The sequence below is a fragment of the Onychostruthus taczanowskii genome, unplaced genomic scaffold (genome assembly GCF_017590055.1).
Source record: "Onychostruthus taczanowskii isolate IOZ18803 unplaced genomic scaffold, ASM1759005v1 scaffold55, whole genome shotgun sequence".
NCBI classification, from domain to species: Eukaryota; Metazoa; Chordata; class Aves; order Passeriformes; family Passeridae; genus Onychostruthus; species Onychostruthus taczanowskii.
In genome coordinates this window covers 4,269,098-4,271,649 of record NW_024503124.1, presented here as the reverse complement: position 1 = coordinate 4,271,649, position 2,552 = coordinate 4,269,098, and the positions used below count along the sequence as shown (strand labels likewise).

The 2,552-nt window shown below is 58.4% G+C and overlaps 1 protein-coding gene across 3 annotated transcripts in view; it reads right to left on the bottom strand.

Moving 5' to 3' along the window:
* The window catches only part of RTN4 (reticulon 4), a 42,104-nt gene extending 40,318 nt beyond the window's left edge, over positions 1 to 1,786 (bottom strand). The window contains exon 1 of one of the 3 annotated variants that reach the window (XM_041417241.1): positions 1,204 to 1,786. In XM_041417241.1, the coding sequence (XP_041273175.1) occupies positions 1,204 to 1,654 (451 nt within the window). In that variant the 5' untranslated portion in view covers positions 1,655 to 1,786. The remainder of the gene's footprint in view (positions 1 to 1,203) is intronic. The other 2 variants (XM_041417242.1, XM_041417243.1) reach the window with 2 other exon arrangements.
* Between the last annotated feature and the right edge of the window lie 766 nt (positions 1,787 to 2,552).

The following is a 2,552-nucleotide window of genomic DNA, read 5'->3' as shown; positions in this document are numbered from 1 at the left end:
GGGAGACAACTGCTCGGCAACCAGCTCTTCATGAGTCAATACCCTCCTGCAGCTGCTGTTCACTGGTCAGGGAAGAAGTCAGATGCAGAGGCAGCCTTCCCTAAGATAGCAAAGGGCCATAACCACACCAACTGGACAAATCAGTCCTTCCCAGTTTCCAAGACAATGCCCAAGAAAATTCCCTTCACCACTTCATCTCTGCACGAACACAGCTCTGAGCTCAACCTGCTCTGTCCTTGTATTTAACTTAGGTCTGTTTGCAATGCAATGACAACTGCTCTTCAAGAACTCCTGACCCAGTCTCTCACTTATTCCTGCATCATGCTTTTAAGATTTAAACACTGAATACCTCTATTTGAGATCCATGACAGAAGTGCAGGTAGCTCCTATTTACCAATGACTATTCTCTCCTGTTTCTTGGCTATTAAAGCCTCAAACCTATCTCCTCTTTCCCATACCACAAACTCTCTAGATTTCTCTCACAGACACACTCATTAAGTTTTTCCTCATGCTAATAGGTACTAATAGGTGCTGATCAAGGCCCTTTTTATAAAGGCAGCACAAATTAGTGGCATGTCCTTCAGCCAAAACAAGCTCAATTCAGGCTTTTCAGGAGTAGCAGGCTTCAAAAATCACAGTGAGGAGAATACAGTCTCTGAGGCCTCAAAAACCTAATTTCTTAAATTTGTCAAGCTTGAAGAAGTGGCAAAGTCTGAATAACAAATAAAGGACAGCAGTAAAGCTGGCTTCCTCTTAACAAATGCAGTTTTAATTCAGAGAATTATCCCACCTCCTGGTTCATCCTCAGAAGCTTGGAACAGAAGCAGGAAATTACAACCCCAAGACTTCTCTCCTTTTTTTTTTTTCCCTGCCCTCAGAGTTGCAAAGAAAGGATTTGACTATTCAGCAGTTATGGAAATTCAGAACTGAAATTGGGTGGGAGCACAAAGGCAAAAAAAAAAAGAAAGAAAGAAAGGGGAGGGGGAGCCCTTTCTCCAGCATGAGCTGCGGCGGGGCCACGGGGAGCGGGGCCGCGCCCGAACGCGGCTGAGGGGAGGGAGCGATGCCGCAGGAGGCGGCCGAGGGCCGCCAGACAAAGGGAACCTCCCGGCGGGGCAGCGGGGCTCGAGGACCGGAGCGGCTCGGGTGGAGGCTCCCCCGGCCGGCCGCCACCCTCCCCGGGCCCGGGGCGAGAGCACTCACCAGCTGAGCCGGAGGAGGACCCTCTGCTCCGGGGGACGACGGCAGGCTCGGGCTTGGGCGGCTGGGGCTGCGAGGGCCGGGCGGGGGCCGGGACCTGCTCCTGCGCGGGGGACGGCGTCGTGGCAGAGGAGGAGGAAGAGGACACAGCTCCCCGGGGGCTCCAGTCGGGCTGCGGCGGCTCCGGAGCAGCGGGGCGGGGCGGCTCGGCGGGGCCACCGAGGTCCAGCAGCTGTGGCGGCCGCTCCTGCGGGGCTGCGGCGGGAGCCGCTGCAGGCTTCCTCTCCATCACCTCCAGCTGCTCGTCGAAGTCTTCGTCCTCGTCTTCCTCTTCTTCCTCCTCTTCCTCCTCCTTCTCGTCGTCGAGCACGAACTGGTAGTTAAACTGTGGCTGCTGCGGCCGGGCTGGCCCGGAGGAGGAGGAGACCAGGGGCGACTGGTCCAGCTCGTCCATGGTGCCTGGAGCGGGCGGAACAATGAGTAGTGCGGGAGCGGGGGGAGGCGCGGGCTGCGCTGCCGCCGCCGCTGCGGGACCCGCACTCCACGCCCTGTGAGTCACCGCCCGGGAGGCGCGGGCGCGGCCGCCCCGCCCCGCGCCCGGAGCGGCGGAGGCGCCAGCCAATGGGAGCGGGAGAGAGCAAGGAGCAGCCAATGAGAGGCGAGTTCGGGCGTGGCCCTTCATGAATATGCATCAGATGGGCGGGCCCGAGAGCTAGCGGAGCGGGGCTGAGAAGTCGGGTAAAGTTCAGCGTGGAGAACGCGGGAGGGGCGGCAGAGGAGACGGGGCATGGCCCGGGGCCCCTCCATCCCCCCGCGACAGACAGCCCGGGAGCGCGTGGCGCGATTCACCCCTCTCCTCTGCCAGGAGTAGTGTCATTCTCCCTTTTTTTGTTGTTTTAAACAGCGGCCAGAATGCCTCAGCGATTTCCAGAAGGAGAAAGGGATGGCTGGGCTCCCGGGTATGGATGGCGCAGGGCACCGATCCGCCCTAGCCCGGCTTCTCTCACCCTGGATGTGACCGAAGGATCCCGAGGCACCCCGGGAGCCGCCGCACTGCGGGGCAGGGAAGGGGTAAGGCGCCGTCCCGGTCCCGATCCCGATCCTGTTCCTTGGGCATCGCGCCGATCACCGCAGGCACATCCCCTGGGGCGGGAAGTGGAGTCAGCCAGCGCCTTCCTCCGATGGGAATGGAAGTTTTAACCAAAACATGATGCAAAAACTTGCCCGGGTCTGAAAAAAAACAGAGAGGAGACATTGTCAGAAGAGATAAACCTGTTTAGCCACCCGTGCTAGCGTAAGGCAGCCCCATGAACAGATCTCACCATCTCTTTAGGGTATGAATTTAAATTGTG